The sequence below is a fragment of the Peromyscus eremicus genome, chromosome 10, assembly GCF_949786415.1.
Source record: "Peromyscus eremicus chromosome 10, PerEre_H2_v1, whole genome shotgun sequence".
Classification (NCBI taxonomy): domain Eukaryota; kingdom Metazoa; phylum Chordata; class Mammalia; order Rodentia; family Cricetidae; genus Peromyscus; species Peromyscus eremicus.
The window spans coordinates 25,144,249-25,161,402 of NC_081426.1; the positions used below are offsets into that span (position 1 = coordinate 25,144,249).

The 17,154-nt window shown below is 45.8% G+C and overlaps 1 protein-coding gene across 1 annotated transcript in view; it reads right to left on the reverse strand.

The window, feature by feature from the left end:
- Nipsnap1 (nipsnap homolog 1) overlaps positions 1–11,706 on the reverse strand; it is a 28,582-nt gene extending 16,876 nt beyond the window's left edge. The window contains exon 1 of the mRNA XM_059275551.1: positions 11,587–11,706. Coding sequence (XP_059131534.1) covers positions 11,587–11,684 — 98 coding nt within the window. The 5' untranslated portion in view covers positions 11,685–11,706. The remainder of the gene's footprint in view (positions 1–11,586) is intronic.
- Positions 11,707–17,154: the final 5,448 nt, after the last annotated feature.

The window sequence follows — 17,154 nt, forward strand, 5'->3', positions numbered from 1 at the left end:
TCTGGTACAATTACTATTTTACAGAGTACAGGCCATCAAGCTCCAGACTGTAGTCTTCAGGGATATCAACCACCACCATAGGTGTCTCTCACCTCTGAAGACCTCTTAATTTCCAAATGATACCACAATCTGGACTTCTACCTCTTGAGATAGCCTTCCCCTTTCAAAAAAAAAGGGGGGGAGGGGGCTCCAGAGCCTTCTATGTGTTACCATCCTACAATCCTGCAGTGACTGAACCAGTAGCTCCAACCAGGGCCCTGTGATACCCCCACTTAGCTTTATGGAGCTCAGAAGAGGGGGGATCTTCATCTCTTGTCAATGACTTGACCTTGCTTGGCTATCTTGGGAATGTAAAGAAAAGAGGCCAAAAATAAAAGCACAATTCCTACTCAACAATCTGTCCTGATCTTTATCTTTGTTTTGTTTTTTGAGATAGGGTTTCTCTGTGTAGCCCTGGCTGTCCTGGAACTCACTCTGTAGACCAGGCTGGCCTCAAACTCAGAGATCTTCCTGCCTCAGACACCCCAATGCTGGGATTAACGGTGTGCGATACCACGCCAATCATTTTTTAAATATGTATGAGTGTTTTGCCAGCATGTAACTGCACCACATGCATGCTGCACCCATGGAGACCAGAAGGAAAGCATCCGATTCGCTGGAACTGGCGTTACAGATGGTTGTGAGCTAAACTGTGGGTGCTGGGAACTGACCCTGGGCCCTCTGCAAGGGCAGTGAGTGCTCTTACCCACTGAGTGCTCTTACCCACTGAGTGCTCTTACCCACTGAGTGCTCTTACCCACTGAGCCCTCTCACCAACCCAGATCCACATCTTACACAGACATCTAAAACGATCTAAAACTAACCCTTAATGACTCATGGAACCTTACACAAATGGCAGATTCAAGAAAAACAACTTACTTCATAAAATTTACTATTAAGCAAGATAGTGAGAGGTCCATCTATTCCCTCAAATATGAACCTGAACAAGAGTCTATGATGGTAAAACAAAGTAATATCCTCTTAACTATTATAAAAGGGTTCCCATCCCTTTTCAGGGGTGTGACTTCCCTCTCTGGGCTTTCTTGCCGTGTATTTCAGCAAGTTCTCTGTTCATGTCTTGGTAAATTCTTTTATGGCTGAGTCATCATCCTTCCCAAAAGTGTTTTACATGGCATATACTATTTTCTTTCCTATATTCACATACTTATAATAAAGTTTAATCTATAAGTAAGGCATCTTTTTCATATACATGTACTTATAATTATGATAAAATTTAATTTATAAGCTAAGTATAGTAAGAAATTAATAATGATGAACTAAAACAATTATTCTGTAATAAAGTGTTTGTGGATGTGGTCTATTTCTGGAATTTTCCATTTCATATTTTCTGACAAGCGTTGCCAGCAGATAACTAAACCTACACGAAGTGAAACCAGAAGTAAAGGGTGTAATATCTTATCTCCATTGTCCACTTGACTGGGTTTGGGATAACCTAGGAAACACACCTCTGGCCGTGTCTGTGAGGCGTTTTCCAAAGTCTTCTGCTGAGAAGACTCACCCAGCATAGTGGCTAGAGACCTAGACTGAATAAAAGAGGCAAGGGGGGAGAAGGAAAGCCTGAGGAGCACCTGAATCCATCTCTGCTTCCCAACTGCAGACACAGTCCGAGCAGCCACATCATGACATATCATGTCATGGACTGTACATCAAACAGAGTAGTAGGCCCTTTCCCCTTAAGCTGCTCCTTGTCAAGTATCTGTCACAACAAGTAACCAACAGCAAATGAGGAATCTATGCCTCTTACCTGGGAGAGGGAAGACGTAGATGGTTTGCTGCAAACCACAGGAAAACGTAATGGAATTCAGCTACTATCACAAAAGCTACTACTTGGAAAGGTCAAGCCATGGCTTAAGAAGTCTTGGTGATATTTTAGCTTTTGTGTGTATATATATTAGCCAATTCCTGCAATGATTTTCTTGCATGCTATGTATGCTTCCAAGAACTCAAAACAGTGTATTTTATCTGAAATACCTATCAATCATCCAAGGCCAAACGATCTCCTGAATTAAGGAAAATTAAGCTCAGACCCTCCTTTCTTATACAGCCTTAATGGTATTTATACTAACATTATAGACTCCTAACATTTACCTAACCACCTCTAGGAATGCAGTTTGAGCACATAAATTCCCTCTTTCTGATATATTAATAACTGATTTTAGCTTAGTTGACCTTCTCCTTTACCATTCCCCTTTTAGGTTGTAAAAGAAAGCCTGATGGTCAGTGCCTGAGGAAAATTCTTGTCTGCCTTTATGACCCTGTAAGAATTCAAGCCTGGTGACCTTGCTTTAGCTAGAGCACCGCTATTGCATTGGTATATAACTGTAAACCTCAGAGACTGCGGGAGGAGTGTGACTGGAGAACTAGATGGAGAACTAGAAGAACGAGATGGAAGATGGGGAAGAGCCAGATGGGGAAGAACGAGATGAGAAAGACCAAGATGGGGCAGAACTAAGATGAGAGAATTAAGATAAACTTAGAGGGGACAGCAGATAAATGTAGAGAAATCAAGTAAGAAAGGAGCTAGGCATGAAAACAGAACTGAAGCTGTGTAGATAGGATTTTATCCCAGAGGAATAAGTAGACGGACAAAGAGCTTGGTGTACTTAGATTCTTTTCCTGAAAATAATTCTTGCCATTTGTAGTTTCTCTTCTGGGCCTCTGGGAAGATTATTAAGGCTGGACCATAATAATTTTCAAGAATGGTTAAATTTAAATTTTCATAAAGTGAAAAGAACTCTGGCTTAGGCACTTCTAAAGTCACAGTCTCTTTCAGTTATTGTGCATGTATTTGTTCACTTAGCAAGAAGCAAAAGGACATGTGTCCTGAGGTGGGTGGGACACATGGCGCACTTAGGGTGCCTCTGAGCCAGGCTCTGGGAGCTTCTTCACTGCAGGAACTGCATGAAGCAATACAGCCCTCTTAGTGTGGGTTCTAGTACCGCCACCTTCAGGATGAAGCACAAGCTCGTGGTTTAGGGAACTTGCCAAGGTCATAGGGGAAATCAGAGACCAGCGCTTCTGAAAAGCAGTCCCTCAGCTGGGGCTCAGAAGGGCACGGCCTTTGCTCTGAACGGCGGGGCTGCTTCCCCAGGAGTGACAGGTGACAGGGAGGACAGTGGCTCGATTTGCCCACCAAGACCTTTGCTCCAGAGCTAGGCTCTCAGTAACTCATTAACCTCAGCAGTGGCCAAGGTAAATATCCCGTGGCCAATCCTGAAGAGCAAACCAGGGGCTTCAAGGCTGGGGAGGGGAAGGGAGGGAAGGGGAGGGGAGGGGAGGGAAGGGGAGGGGAGGTCCCTGGGGGCTTTGATGCCTTCCATCTCTTCCTGCCATTCCACTTCCCCTTGTGTTAAGAAAGCAAGACACGGTAGCCCACCCAGCTAGGTCTTTCCTTTTTCACTAATTTTTATTTCATTTTACGTATATGGATATTTTGCCTGCATGTATGTCTATGCACCACTTCCATGCTTGGCTCCCTGGAGGCCAGAAGATGGTGTCAGATTCCCCTGGAACTGGAGTTATTACAGACAGTTATGAGCCACCATGTGGATGCTAGGAATTAAACCCCAGGTCTCTGGAAGAGTAGCCAGTGTTCTTAACTGCTAAGTCATCTCTCACCCCCAGGAAGATGGTTTATATAGATAAAAATCTAATAAGGGACTTGTTCAGACCCAGGAGGTGTCTCAATTTCACGCCAACATCTTAAGTGAGGTTTTTTTTTTTTTTTTTTTAAGATGTATTTATTTAACGTGTGTGAGTGTTTACCCGAATGTATGTATGTACACCACATGGGCGCCAGAAGAGAACATTAGATCCCTGGAGTTACAGATGGTTGGGAGCCACCATGTAGGTGCTGGGAACTGAACTCTGGTCCTCTGCAAGAGCAGTAAGTGCTCTCTCTTAACCACTGAGCCATCTCTCCAGCCCTCAAGTGCACATTTTTAAGAGTTCAGATTTTCCTTTTCCAGTGAATTCCTGATGTTCTCCCACCCTTGACCTGCCCAGGCTTTCTCACTCTGTTCCCTTGTTTTGTTCCACAGCAGTGGTTCTCATCCTTCCTAATGCTGCGACCCTTAATACAGTTCCTCATGTGACCTCCAACCATAAGATTATTTTTGTTGCTACTTCATAACTGTCATTTTGCTATTATTATGAATCTTAATGTAAATATCTGATATGTAACCCCTGAGAAAGGGTCAATTGGCCCCAAAGGGGTCATGACCCACAGATTGAGAACTCCTGCTCTACAGGCCCATCTAAAGTGCTATGCCTGAGCTACCTAGCATGCAAGGCATCCTGGGTTCCATCTCCAGCACTGAAAAAAAAAAAAATTACACAAAACCCAAACCAAAAAAACCTGTTTTGTTCGATTATTACACTTTATTTATTGTTTGTCTTCCTACCAAATACAGCCTCACAAGGGTGGATCTGGTATGTTCTGCTGTGTTTCCAGTAACCGAAGCAAGGCTAACATACAGCATATGCTCAATCTATGTTTGGGAGATAAATGAATGGGAATGGAGCATAGATGCAAATAGATACAGATAAAAGCAGATAGATGGGGGGCTGGAGAGATGGCTCAGAGGTTAAGAGCACTGACTGCTCTTCCAGAGGTCCTGAGTTCAATTCCCAGCAACCACATGGTGGCTCACAGCCATCTGTAATGAGATCTGGTGCCCTCTTCTGGCCTGCAGTCATACATGCTGTATACATAATAAATAAATAAATCTTTAAAAAAAAAAAAAAAAAGCAGATAGATGATATATAGATGGACAATAGACGGACAAACGGACAGATAGACAGGCAGGCATCAAGATTAAAACCTGAAAGTTAAAGAGACCTTGACCTAGAATGTGAACTCAGACTCAGGGGCCTTTGCATTCTAACCACCACAGCAGAATCAGTGCTCAAGAGACTGAAGAACTTGTCAGTGTCACTGGGACAAACCCAGGTTCCAACGCTAGCTTAGCTTCCTCAGTCTCATCTATAAAAAGGGGCTAGAGGAATGGGCCAATTAGAGAAAAGGGCCAGCACGACAATACAGCTAACAACGCTGCTTCTAACTTCCTAATGGATCTCTCGTTCCCATCTCCCCCTTCTTTGCTTTCTTTTTCTTAAAGTTTCACAAGACAGGGTCTCTCTGTGTCACTGTCGTCGCTTTGTAGACCAGGCTGGCCTTGAACTCACAGAGATCTGCCTGCCTCTGCCTCCCAAGAGCTGGGATGAAAGGCGTGCGCCGCCACCACCGCCCGGTTTTCCCCCTTTTCTTAATCTGCCCCTTAACCTTTGTAAAGCATTTTGGTTCCTGTGGTGCTAGAATAAAACACAGGGCCTGGCATATGCCAAGCAAGAACTCCACCTCTGACCTACACCCTACTCTTTAAAGCATCATTTGTGGCCAGGAGGTTAGCCTGGTCTGTAGTTTGAGACTAGCCTGGTCTACAGAGTGAGTTCCAGGACAGCTGGAGCTATTACAGGGATACCTTGTCTCAGGAGAAAAAAAAAAAAAAAAGCATCATTTGTGTGCATGTGCAGGTATATATGCTGGAGATTGGTGTCAGGTATCTTTTCTACTGCTCTCCATCCTAAGTTTTTGCAAGTGTCTCTTACTATACCTGGAGCTCATTGATGTGGCAAGACAACCTGGTCAGTGAGCTAAGGGAGCCATCTGTCCCTTCCTCCCAGCACTAAGGGTTACAGGGAAACGTCACACCTATGTTTGTTTGGAGACAGGGTTTCTCTGTGTAGCCCTGGCTGTCCTAGAACTCGCTCTGTAGACCAGGCTGGCCTTGAACTCAGAGATCCACCTGCCTATGCTTCCCTGGTGCTGGGATCAAAGGCGTGCATCATCACCGCCTAGCACACCCAGCTTTTTACATGGATGCTGGAGATCTGAACTCGAGTTCTCACGTTTCAATGGCAAGCATTTTACTTAGCCATCTCCCCAACCATAAAGCATTTTTTTGTTGTTTTTGTTTTTCGAGACAGGGTTTCTCTGTGTAGCTTTGGGGCCTGTCCTGGAACTCACTCTGTAGACCAGGCTGGCCTCGAACTCACAAAGATCCACCTGTCTCTGCTCTGCCTCCTGAGTGCTGGGATTAAAGGTGTGTGCCGCCGCTGCCACCACCTGGCCCATAAAATCTTATTTTCACGTCATTCCTCTACTTGATGCCCACAAAGAGAAGTCCAAATATCTCCACATCTCTATTTGAGATTCTAGCTCCCTTTAAATTTGGTAATTTTGGAGCTCTGTCAGCGTGGCCTAAGAACTTATTCAAAACTTTCAGGCTCCATCCCAGACTACTGCACAAAAGCTTGGGGATGTGATTATGAGGCAGGCCTAGCAATTTAACTTTTTATGGGGCGAGGCAGGGTCTCACTACTCACCCTAGGCTAGCCTGGAACCACCTGTACAACACAGGCTGGCTTCAAACTGGTGATCCTCCTGCCTGGAAGTGCTAGAGTTATATACATGCACCATGCATGGTTACAATCTGCATTTTAGAGTGTGAGTGTCCTGGTATAGTCACATCTGTGCACACAAGCAAAGGGCATCTGGTTCTTCCTCTAGTCCTTTCGGACAGGGTCTCTCTTTTTACCCCCTTAGGCTGACAGCCAGCAAGTCTCACTGATCTTCCTGTCTCTGTCCACTATAGTACTATGGCTACAGGCACATGAGACCACACCCAGCTTGTCACATGGATGCTGGAATCCACACTCCGGTCTTATGGTTATACAGCCAGCACTGTTAACTATTACACCATCTCTCCAACCCCAATCTGAGTTTTTAAAAGTCTACACAGGGCAGATTTAGTGAAGCATGCCTATAATATTTCAAGGTCATCTTCAGGCAAATAGTAAAATTTAAGCTATATGAGACCCTATCTCAAAACACACACACACACACACACACACACACACACACACCCCAAAAACTAAAGTTGCTGGCATAGTGGCAAACATCTTTAATCCCAAACTTGGTGAGTTTCAGGCTAGCCTGGTCTACATAGCAAGTTCCAGGACAGCCAGGGCTACATACCCTGTCCCCAAAACAAATCAAACAAATACTAATGGGACTAGAGAGATGGCTCAGTGGTTAAGAGCACTTACTGCTCTTACAGAAGATCTGAGTTCTGTTCCCAGCACCCATGCCTGGTGGCTTACAACCACCTCCAGGTCCAGAGAACCCGATGAGATCCACTGTCCTACCTGACCTATACTTACATGTACAAACCCACACTCAGATACACACATATATACCCATAATAAATGATAAAAATAGGCTGGGTTTGGTAGCATATATCTTTAATCCCAATATTCAGGAGGCAGAGGCTGGTAGATCCTTGTGAGGTCTACAGAGAGAGTTCCAGGCCAGCTATAGCTACAGAGTTAGACGCTATATTTAAAACACAAAACAAGGGCTGGAGAGATGGCTCAGCAGTTAACAGCAATTACTGCTATTACAGTGGACCTGAGTTTGGTTGCCAGCCCCACCTGGCATCTCACAACAGTCTGCAACTCCAGTTTCAGAAGAACTGGCCTCTGCAGGCTGCTGCACAAACATGGTCCACATAAACTCATGCCAACACACACATAAATAAAGTAAATAACTTTTTAAATCTTAAAACAAAAACCCTAACCAAATGAATAACAAGGGCCTACAGAGCTAGGAATGGCAGCTGCTACCTGAGACTCCCCAGGACTCAGAGGGCTGAGACAAGGTGATTCCAAGTTTACCTTAGGCCTGGGCTACAAATGGAGGTCAAGGCCAGCTCAAGTAACTCACTAAGACTAGGTCTCAAAAATCAATGTCAAAAGGGCGAGGGACATGGCATTGTGATAGAACACTTGCCCAGCATTCACAAGGCCCTAAGTTCAACCCCAGCCCCAAGAAGAATGAAAGAGATCTGCCCCAGCTAGACCAGTCCAGCCCTTTCCCATGAGACACTCTCATAGTTTTACCTCCTTAGCTTCATACAGCCTTGTCTTTTCCCACAGCTATACAGCAAGTCACAGACATCATCCTTCCATTCCCCACGTGACCTGGCACAATGCTTCCGACACAATAGCTCAGAAATTACTTGATCTAGACAAGAATATTTCCATCTCCTTGGGAAAAGTTATTGTAGACGTCACATTCATATGGCATGTTCCACATGCCAATGGAAGTTCAACAGTTCGAGTGCAGTGGCCCGAGAACCTCAGAACCTTCTAGACCAGAAAGTTCAGCTCTCTGTAGGTCCTGAAACATCTCAATTTGAGCTGGCTGACTTTAGAAAGGAACCACAGTTCTGCTTATCATGAGAGAGATGTTTTTGGCTATAAGAACTAAAGTTTGTGGCTGCAGATACAGCTTGGCTAGCATGTGTGAGGTCCTGTGTTCAAGCCCCAGTGACACAAGGGGAAACACATAAACACACAAACAAGCCAAACCTCCCTTTATAACTCACTAAAGGCTTATGGACAACAAGATTAATGTAAGAGTAACAAGAATTTCTCTTTACTTCTTTCTTTCAAAAGAGTCTTGCTATATATCCCAGGCTAGCTTCTAACTCATGATCCCCCTGCCTCAGTCTATCAGTGATAGGAATACAAGCATGAACCATTATCCCTAAATAGCAATGGTTATTGAGCAGCTACTATATACAAGTTAATCCTCCCAGTACATTTATTTTTAACTTATTAATTCTTTGAGGATTTTGTACAATGTGTTGTAATCATATTCACCTCTCCTCTTACAATAAAATTTCAAAACAATGAAGGGGCCAGCAAGATGGTTCATCAAGTAAAGTGCTGGCCACGCAGTCTCTTTACCCCAAATCTTTGTTATTACAGCCAGCCCCAAGAGTGACTCCAGAAAGATAGGGTGCAGGCTGAAGGTCAGCCAGCAAGAATGGGTGGTTTCAGGTCTCAATATGGGGCCAGGGCAAAAAAAAAAATATGCAAATCATTGAGGGTGAGTATCGTAGATAAGTGCTGAGTGTCTTCACAGTGCATGGCAGGGATCACCCTACCCATTTTACACAGAAAGAAACCAGAGTCACCAAGAATCATCCAGGATTGCCAAATTTAGAAGCAGCAGGCTGCCTCTGACCCCTCCCCCACCCCTTTGTGACCTCCGGGTGTTTGCCACAAAAAAAATCCTACCAACAACTGATTCTGTTCCTTTCTCAGCCTCAGTGTCTTCCTTCCTCAGGAAAACATGGTCTCCTAAAAGATGATCTTGTGCAGGGTAGATGGTGGCACACACCTTTAATCCCAGCACTCGGAGACAGAGGCAGGCGGATCTCTGTGAGTTCGAGACCAGCCTGGTCTACAAAGCTAGTTCCAGGGCAGCCAGGGCTACCCAGAGAAACCCTGTCCCGAAGGAGAAAAAAAAAAAAAAAAAAAAGGTGATCTGTGGGCTGGACATGGCTTGGTGGTTAAGAGAACACAGTGTTCTTGCAGAAGACCCAAGCTTGGTTCCCAGCACCCACATCAGTAGCTCACAACAGCCTGGAACTCCAGTTCCAAGAGATTGAACTCCTTTTTCTGGTCTCAATGGGCACCTGCATTCATGTGCACATTCTCACTCTCTCTCTCCTCTACACACACATAAATAAAAGTAAAATTTCTTTAAAGAAAAAAATAGATGAGCTTGGGCCAGTGAAATGTAAAGGCACCTGCTGTCAAGACTGACAATCTGGTTTAGATGCCTGGGAGCCACAAGATGATCTCCACACATGTGCCACAGTACGGACACGCGCACACACACAAGTGTTCAGTTGCATGTGCACACAAAATAAATTTTAAATTATGTTATACGTGGGTGTTTTGCCTGCGTGTGTCTACGCACCACTTGCACACCTGGCACCTGTGAAGATCCCTTGGAGGTGGAGTTACAGACAGCTGTAAGTGGTCACGTGTGTGAACTGTGAATCAACCCGGGTACTCAGAAAGAGCAACCAATGCTAACCCATCATCTCTCTAGCCCCTAAAATAATTTTGTTTGTTTTGTTTTGTTTTTATGAGACATGGTCTCTCTATGTAGTCCTAACTGTCCTGGGTCCTGGAGCTGGATATGTAGACCAGGCTGGCCTCCAACTCACAGAGATCCTCCTGCCTCTGCCACCCAAGTGCTGGGGTTAAGGTGTGCGCCACTACCTTCCGGCTCAAAGTAATATTTTAATGTAATAAAAGATTGTCTTCCTTGATATCCTTTCAGCTCTCACCATGACAGAAACTGCTTGAGGCATGGGCTTGGGAATGGGAAACACAAGCATGGCTTCTTAATCCTCAACAATCCAATGAAGTCTAGAAATCTTCTGGTTTAATTGGTAGAAAGAGCACTAGCCTAGCATACCTGAGCTCCTGAATTCTTTTTCTAGCAAGACACTGCAATCCTATCGGATACATCCTGTTTCCTCCTTCTGTCCAAGGTCATCCCTCCACAAAAGGCTGTTTACAAGGTACACTCCAGGCTCATTTCCCAATGTCAACTTCTCCCTCTTTATCCAGCATGGAGGTGAAGGGCACATGTCCAACTCAGATATCTCAGCTTTCCAAAAGTCCCAGCGCACAGTGATCTAATGGGACTATATGGCTTCACTCCTGGGTTGGGGCAGGAGGAGCGCGGATTCCTTTCCACAGGTGTGAGGACAGGTGTTCCCACTTCTTTAGCAAATACTCTTTGCACATACCCTGTCCACAAACCTGTGAGGCTGCGCAAACAGGAGAACGACTAGGGAAGGACAGGTTAGCACGGGGTCAGAAGTGCTCAGGAAGTACAGAGATGGGGATAGTACAGGACCCTGCACGGTGGAGGGAGGCGCAGCCCAGAGCCAGTCAGGGGAAGCCCAGCCCTCCGCAGGCAGAGCCGAGCCTCTCTTAGGCCACCAGCGGTGGTGCAAAGTGCAGGGTGCATCATGAGACCTGGGTCCTACATCCAGAGCAGCCTCCGCACGGCTGAGAGACTGACCTTGAACAACTCTAACCCACTTCTGCCGACCCCACTGTACAGTGCAGGGTGAGGAATCACTTTGGGAATCCCCACTGTACCTCAGTCCTCTCCTTCCTCCTAGAACTTCCTGAGGGAGGAGCTGCCGGGCCCAGAAGCCCCCAGCGCCGTGCTAAATCACAAAGGCCAGACTAGAGGGCTGCTGCCACTGTCCTCTGCCTTCGTCCCCGCTCCAGTGCTCAAGACCTGTCCCTCCCACTCACCTCATTTTTTATTCTCAGCCCAGACTCAGGTCCCAAACAGGACAAAGAACCTGCCCCGCAAGGCATGGTAATGCACGCCAGTAATATCTAGGAGGCCGAGGCAAGAGGATTCCGAGTTCGAATCACATGTAGTGTGAATCTGTTTAAAAAACAAAACCCTACCCATATCTTTTCACCTCCCTCATTCTTTCTCAGACTCTCCTAAGGCCTACATCCTGGCATCTCCGCCTCTAACCCCCAAATTCCAAACCCAGGAGTCTGCTCTTCGTTCCAGCCCCCTCCCCTGCCCCTGTTCCGGCCACGCGGTCGGCCCCGTCGGCCTCTCACCGCACAGCAGCCGCAGCGGCGAGGTCCCCAGCGCGGGGTCCCGGCTTCCCCAGCAGCCGCCGTGCCGCTGCAGAGATGATGCACAACCGCGGAGCCATGTTGGACCAGAGCAGGTCGGAGGAAGGCCACGCCCCAGCCCGGTGGAGGGGGCGGGGCTAGATAAAGCCACACCTTCGCCTCGCCAGCCTCCGTTTCAAGCACAGTCCTCCAAATCCACAGACGCACAATCCCAATCCGTATCCGCACCTCTGAGCTCCTGGAGCTCTGCAGCTAACTGCATCTGTTCCCTTGAACAGTCCTTTCCCCACTCTGTACCTCAGAATTCACCTCAGCAAATGCGGCGTCGAATTCGGAGGACAAAGTAAAGAGGGTCTGCATACCCCCAAAATTGTATACAAATTATATGTGCCTGTCAGTTCTCTTGCTACTAGGGTGCTGGGGTGGAACCCAAGAGTTTGCACGTGGCTGGGCAAGTGCTCTGCCTACACTGTGTTCTTCTGGGTTAAGGCATCAACAGACAGTGTTTATCTCTCTCCAACACTTTTTTTTTTTAACTTTTAAAAAGATTTATTTCATTTTTAATCGTGTGTGTGTGTGTGTGTGTGTGTGTGTGTGTGTGTGTGTGTGTGTGTGTTGGTGTCTGTGGAGACCAGAGGCCTCTAATATCCTGCAGCTGGAGTTTTAAAGGAGCTTTGGAGGCATCCTAATGGGTGTTGGGATCCAAACTCAGGTTTTCTCTAAGAGCAGTGTGGACTTTTAACAGCTAAACCATCTCTTCAGCAATTTAAGACTGCTGGGCAAGGCTCTGAGCAAGCAGAGTGCTCTGTCTCCAGAGCCTGGGTGTGATGGTTTACACATGTAATCCCAGCATTTAAGAGGCTGAGACAAGAGGGTCAATGCTACGTAATAATAATAATAATAATAATAATAATAATAATAATAATAAAAGCTTTCTCTCCACCATCTCACCACCTGGGGCCCCTCTATTTGATTTCTCAGCCCACAGGGAGATGGAAGGCCTGAGGGACCCAGAGACAAAGACATTCCAACCAAAAGAATGCCAACCCACTGACTGGTAATTCCCACTCTGTGTGCCTGGGGTCAGGGACTTGCAGAGGACATAACTAACTTCCTGACTCCTTCAGACTGTGAGTCTGGCTAGGTAGGTCCCATCCAAGCTCTTGAAACACCAAAGGTCCCAGCACTCGGGAGGCAGAGGCAGGCAGATCTCTGAGCTCAAGGCCAGCCTGGGCTACAGAGTGAATTCCGGGACAGCCAGGACTGTTATACTGAGAAACCCTGTCACGGAAAAAAAAAGAAAAAAGAAAAGAAAAGAAACATCAAAGGTCGGCTGACCACGCCCTATCTGTATCAATGGTAGCCAAGGCCTGGTGTAGCAGACAAACAGCCAATCACTGCTGACTGAAACCTCCAGAGCAGAGGTGTTGGCCATTCCCCACCCCTCTCTCAGGTAGGCTAGCTGGTAAGTGAGCCCTAAGGATCCTCTTGTCTATGTTTCCCCATCACTAGGATTACAAACCACCTCCCCACCTCTGATGTGCAGGGAATCAAACTAAGGTCTTTGGGTTTATACTACCTGAGCTATCCCCAACCCAACAATTTAGATTTAAACTATGTGGTGGTTTGAATGAAAATCACCATCATAAGCTCATATGTTTGAATACTTGGTCTCCAGTTGGTGGAACTATGTGGGAAGGACGAGGAGGTGTGGCCTTGTTGAAGGAGGTGTGTTACTGGGGACAGGTTTTGAGGTTTCTCGAAAGCTCATAGCCATTCCCACATTACCTCTGCTTGTGGGTCAATATGTGAGCTCTCAGCTACTGCTCTACCTCCGTGCCTGGCTTGACTGATGCCATGCTCCGCACCATGATGGTAACGGACTCTAACCCTCTGAAACCTATGTAAGCCCACAATAAACTCAAAGTTGCCTTAATCATGAGTCTTATTGCAGCAATAGAAAAGTAACCAAGACAAACTGTGATTCTTTTTCCCCCTTGAGTTTTTTTTTTTTTAAACTTAAAAATAATTATTTAGCCAAGAGGTTGATGGCACATGGCTATAATCCCAGCACTCAAGAAGCAGAGGCAGGAGGATCTCTATGAATTCGAGGCCAGCCTGGTCTACAAATCGAGTTCCAGGACAGCCAGGGCTCTTACACAGAGAAACCCTGTCTCAAAAACAAAACCAAAACAACAAAAAAATCTATTATTAAAGTTTATGTGTGTGTGTGTGTGTGCCTGAATATGTACACCAAATGTGTGCAGTGCCTAAGGAAGTGAGAAGAGGCATCAGGTCCCCTGAAACTAAGCCACAGTGAGGGTGCTGGGAGTCAACTCAGGTCTTCTGCAAGGGCAACCAGTGCATGTAATGCTGAAGGATCTCTCCAGACCTCCCCTTGAGTTATCTTAAGATGCTACAATGAACACAACTTATCTTGTGTGATATGTTTACAAAGAAAACTGTATCAATATGATAAACAGAAGTTAGTTTTCACAGCAGGTGGAACCCTCAAAATAAATGCCGTGAAAATCAGTATTGAGGACTGTAGCTAAGATATCAGGTTGCTGGGCTGGAGAGATGGCTCAGTGGTTAAGAGCACTGGCTGTTCTTTCAAAGGTCCTGAGTTCAATTCCCAGCAACCACATGGTGACTCACAACCATCTATAATGAGATCTGGTGCCCTCTTCTGGCATGCAGGCATACATGCAGGCAGAACACTGTATACACAATAAATAAATAAATAAACAAACAAACAAACATACCAGGCAGGCAGCCTGCAGCTCCAGTCAGTGTGATTGTCACAGTGTCCCCGGTCCACTGCCACTCAGGAAAAACCCAGGTGGTTAGATGAAGGATCACCAGAAGGAGACAATGCTGCTGTCATGTGGTGGGATGTGCTTTTCCTTTAAGAATCAAGAGGCTGGAGAGATGGCTCAGCTCTTGCAGAGAGCCTAGGATCCAGTTTCCAGCACCTACATCGGGCGCCTCACGATGCTGTCACTCCAATTCCAGAGAATCTGACCTCTTCTGACCTCCATGAACACTTGCACAGATTTGATGAACTAAACTCATGCAGGTACATCCACACACATAAATAAATAAAATAAATCTCTCTCTCTCTCTCTCAGAGAGTCTCACCGTGTAACCCTAGCTATAGAGACCAGGCTGGCTTTGAACTTATAAATTTATTTACCATGGCCTTCCAGGTGCTGGGATTAAAGACATGTGCCACCATGCCCAGCTTTGCCCTCTTAAAAAAAAAAAAAATCCTTTCTCTCTTTGAGACAAGATCTCACTATGTTGCCCTGGCTGGCTTTGAATTTGCCATTCTTTAGCTTACATCTCAAAATACCTGAATTACAGGCCTACACCACTAACTCAGTTGTCAGTTTTAGATTACTCATACCTGTGACACAGTGAAATCTATAGAAATAATTGCCATGCTATATTGGGAACAATGACAAGAATAAAGTCTGTACATGTTCAGTACATGTGTGTTTTTCCCCAAATGTTTCTAACCCACAATTAGTTGAGTGCACCACTGCAGAACCCATGAATACAAAGGGCTGACTATGAAGGAACTTCCAGAATGAAAGTGCAATCCAATCACAAAATAATTAAAGGGTGGAGATCGCCAGCAATATTGTTTCACTAATAACAAGGGATCATCTTTTAATAAAAAATTGAAAGCCAAGCGGTGGTGGTGCATGCCTTTAATCCCAGCACTCAGGAGGCAGATCCAGGTGGATCTCTGTGAGTTTGAGGCCAACCTGTTCTACAGAGTGAGATCCAGGACAAGCACCAACAAAACAGAGAAACCCTGTCTTGAAAAACAAAAAAACAAAAACAACAACAACAACAACAAAAATCAAAATGGGTAGTCTTGATGACCTTGACCTTTTGACCATGTAACCAATAGAGGCTCTTGAGAATCAAGCCACAAGAATAAGATGCATGGACAGGAGTTTCTGGCTCTGCCAGCCTAATGTAACAATGTCACTCAACTCCAGAATTTCATATTGTTTTATGAGACAAGATCTCACTCTGTAGCCCAGACTGATATGGAACTCACTCTGAAGCCCAGGCTGGCCTTGGACTCGGCAATCTTCTTGTCTCCCCCTCCCTAGTACTGATATCGCAGCATGAACCACCATACTTGGCATGAAGCCTGGAGCTTCTGAATGCCTCCGTCGTATGCTGAGGTGGGTGAGAAGAAGGAAAGGAAAGAGAAATGGTGCTGCAAGGCACAGGAGAACTAGAAGAATGAGATGTAAGATGAGGAAGAGCCAGATGGGAAGAACTAGGTGGGTAAGAATGAGACGAGAAAGACCAAGGGGCAGAACTAAGACGAGAGAATTAAGCTAGAACTTAGAGGGGATGGCAGATAAGTGTAGAGGAATCAGACAAGAAAGGAGCGAGGCATGAGAACAGAACTGAAGCTGTGTAGATAGGATTTTATCCCAGAAGAATGAAGTAGATGGACTAAGAGCTTGGTGTACTTAGATTCTTTTCCCGAAAGTAATTCTCGATGTTCGTAGTTTCTCTTCTGGAACCCTGGGAAGATGATTATTAAGGCTGGTCCACAATAATTTTCAAGAGAACCCGAAAAGGGGATGACTTGCAGCTTTCTTACAAATCTTTGTCTGTCTGTCTGCTTGCCTGCCTTTCTTTCTTCCTTCCTTCCTTCCTTCCCTCCTTCTTTCCTTTCTTTCTTGTCTTTGTTTTGTTTTGTTTTGTTTTGTTTTGTTTTGTTTTGTTTTGTTTTGAGACCGGATTTCTCTGTGTAACATTCCTGACTATCCTGGAACTCACTCTGTAGACCAGGCTGGCCTCAAACTCACTGCTGAGTGCTGGGGTTAAAGATGTGTGCCACTACAGTGAGACCTCTCACTTTTTTTATTAAATTTTTTTCCATTTATTTTACATACCAACCATAGTTTCCCTCCCTCCTCTCATCCAATTCTCTCCCCCTCCCCCCACCTCCTTTCTACCACCCCCCACCCCCCCACCCCCACCCCGCCCAATCCACTCCTCAGAAAGGGTAAGTCCTCCCATGGGAGTCAACAAAGCATGGCTTACCAAGTTGAGGCAGGACCAAGCTCCTCCCCACTCCATCAAGGCTGAGCAAGGCCTCCTACCATAGGGAATAGGTTGCAAAAAACCAGCTCATGCACCAGGGACAAATCTTGATCTCACTGCTAGGGGCCACAAACAGACCAAGCTATACAACTATCACCCACATGCAGAGGGCTTACGTCGGTCCCATGAAGGCCCCCTAGCTGTCTGTCGGTCTTGATCTGTCGGTCTTGAGTCTGTGAGCTTCCACGAGCTCAGGTCAGCTGTCTCTGTGGGTTTCCCTATCATGATCTTGACCCCCCCTCTCTTGCTCATACAATCCCTCTTTCCTCTCTTCAGCTAGACTACCGGAGCTTGGCCCAGTGCTTGGCTGTGGATCTCTGTATCTGCTTCCATCAGTTACTGGATGAAGGTTCTATGATGACAATTAGGGTATTCACCAATCTGATTACAGGAGAAGGCCAGTTCAGG